General features: G+C 56.9%; 1 protein-coding gene across 1 annotated transcript; it reads right to left on the reverse strand.

Moving 5' to 3' along the window:
• Nucleotides 1-162: 162 nt before the first annotated feature.
• Nucleotides 163-2,511, reverse strand: MFAP4 (microfibril associated protein 4; the record flags this gene model as incomplete). Its single annotated transcript, XM_041423608.1, has 2 exons — nucleotides 163-436; nucleotides 2,343-2,511. Coding segments are annotated over 2 exons (417 nt in total), but the record flags the coding sequence as incomplete, so codon positions are not given.
• Between the last annotated feature and the right edge of the window lie 5 nt (nucleotides 2,512-2,516).

The raw sequence follows: 2,516 nt of genomic DNA on the forward strand, positions 1-2,516 counted from the left end.
GCGGGGGGGGGCGGGCGTGGCCCTCAGAGGCGGCGGATCTTCATCTCGCTGCGCTTGAGGGAGTAGTAGAAGCCCTTCCACTGGGCCCAGTTGATGCCGTTGGCGTAGGACAGGTGCGGCCCGGCCAGGTAGAAGCCGTTGAGGTTGGAGAAGTGGCAGCTGGCGGCGGGGGGGGGCGGGCGTGGCCCTCAGAGGCGGCGGATCTTCATCTCGCTGCGCTTGAGGGAGTAGTAGAAGCCCTTCCACTGGGCCCAGTTGATGCCGTTGGCGTAGGACAGGTGCGGCCCGGCCAGGTAGAAGCCGTTGAGGTTGGAGAAGTGGCAGCTGCGGAACCACCAGGCCCCCGAGGAGAGCGCGGCGCAGTTCTGGGCGAAGAGGTCCTGGTCGCGGTCGAAGGTGGAGAACTTCTGGCCGTTGTGGTAGCTGAGCGAGTCGCCTGGTGGTGGGCAAGGCGCGCCGCGGTTGGCCGCTGTTGGCCACCGTTGAGCTTGCCATGGTTGGCTTTGATGTGGTTGGCCACCGTTGACCACCATTGATCACCATTGACCACCATTGACCCTCCCATGGTTGACCTTGAATTGGTTGGCCACCGTTGACCACCATTGGCCACCATTGACCCTCCCATGGTTGACTTTGACTTGGTTGGCGACGGTTGACCACCACTGACCACCATTGACCACCATTGACCACCATTGACCACCATTGATCCCATTGACCACCATTGACCCTCCCATGGTTGACCTTGACCTGGTTGGCCATCGTTGACCACCATTGACCACCATTGACCACCATTGACCCTCCCATGGTTGACTTTGACTTGGTTGGTGACCGTTGACCACCATTGACCACCATTGATCATCATTGACCCTCCCATGGTTGACTTCGACTTGGTTGGTGACCGTTGACCACCATTGACCCCCATTGATCATCATTGACCCTCCCATGGTTGACTTTGACTTGGTTGGCCACCGTTGACCACCACTGACCACCACTGACCTCCATTGACCACCATTGACCCCATTGATCCCATTGACCACCATTGACCCTCCCATGGTTGACTTTGACTTGGTTGGCCACCGTTGACCACCACTGACCCCACTGACCTCCCCATGGTTGACTTTGACTTGCTTGACCACCGTTGACCACCATTGACCACCATTGATCACTATTGACCCTCCCATGGTTGACTTTGACTTGGTTGGCCACCATTGACCACCATTGACCCCATTGATCCCATTGACCACCATTGACCACCACTGACCCCACTGACCTCCCCATGGTTGACTTTGACTTGCTTGACCACCGTTGACCACCATTGACCACCATTGATCACTATTGACCCTCCCATGGTTGACTTTGACTTGGTTGGCCACCATTGACCACCATTGACCCCATTGACCGCACTGACCATGGTTGACTTTGACTTGATTGGCCACCATTGACCCCATTGACCACCATTGGTCACCGTTGACCCTCCCATGGTTGACCTTGACTTGGTTGACCACCGTTGACCATCATTGACCACCATTGATCCCATTGACCACCACTGACCTCCCAATGGTTGACCTTGACCACCTTGACCTTGACCTGGTTGACCATCGTTGACCACCGTTGACCACCACTGACCACCATTGACCTCATTGACCACCATTGACCACCACTGACCCCCATTGACCACCCATTGGTCAACCTTGACTTGTTGACTACTGTTGACCTCCTCAGTGATCAACCTTGATTTGCTTGACCACTGTTGACCCCCACTGACCTCCCAATGATCAACCTTGACTTGGTTGACCACCGTTGATCTCCATTGATCCCCATTGACTCCCATTGACCACCATTGGCCACCATTGACCCTCCCATGGTTGACTTTGACTTGGTTGGCCACCGTTGACCACCATTGACCTCCATTGAGCCCATTGACCACCCAATGGTCAACTTTGACTCGGTTGCTCCTCATTGACCACCCAATGGTCAACCTTGACTCGGTTGACCCCCACTGACCTCCCAATGGTCAACCTTGATTCAGTTGACCACCGTTGACCTCCATTGATCCCCATTGACTCCCATTGACCGCCCAATGGTCAACCTTGACTCAGTTGCCCCTCATTGACCACCCAATGGTCAACCTTGACTCGGTTGACCACCGTTGACCTCCATTGACCCCCATTGACTCCCATTGACCTCCCAATGGTCAACCTTGAGTCGGTTGACCACCGTTGACCTCCCAATGGTCAACCTTGACTTGGTTGACCACCGTTGACCTCCATTGACCCCCATTGATCACCCAAAGGTCAACCTCAACCGCGTTGCCCCCCGCCGACCCCTTGGACGACCCTCACCGGCGCCGCCGTCGACGAAGCCGGCCACGTGCAGGGTGTAGCCGTCCTCCTCGGGGCTGATGGCCGTGGGCGACAGCGCGAAGGAGCCGTACGTGGCCGAGGCCGAGTTGTTCTCGAAGTCCTCGAGCTCCACCCGCAGCTCGTAACGGGCCTGGAGGGTCAGCAGGGCCAGCG

The sequence above is a fragment of the Onychostruthus taczanowskii genome, unplaced genomic scaffold (assembly GCF_017590055.1).
Source record: "Onychostruthus taczanowskii isolate IOZ18803 unplaced genomic scaffold, ASM1759005v1 scaffold795, whole genome shotgun sequence".
Classification (NCBI taxonomy): Eukaryota; Metazoa; Chordata; class Aves; order Passeriformes; family Passeridae; genus Onychostruthus; species Onychostruthus taczanowskii.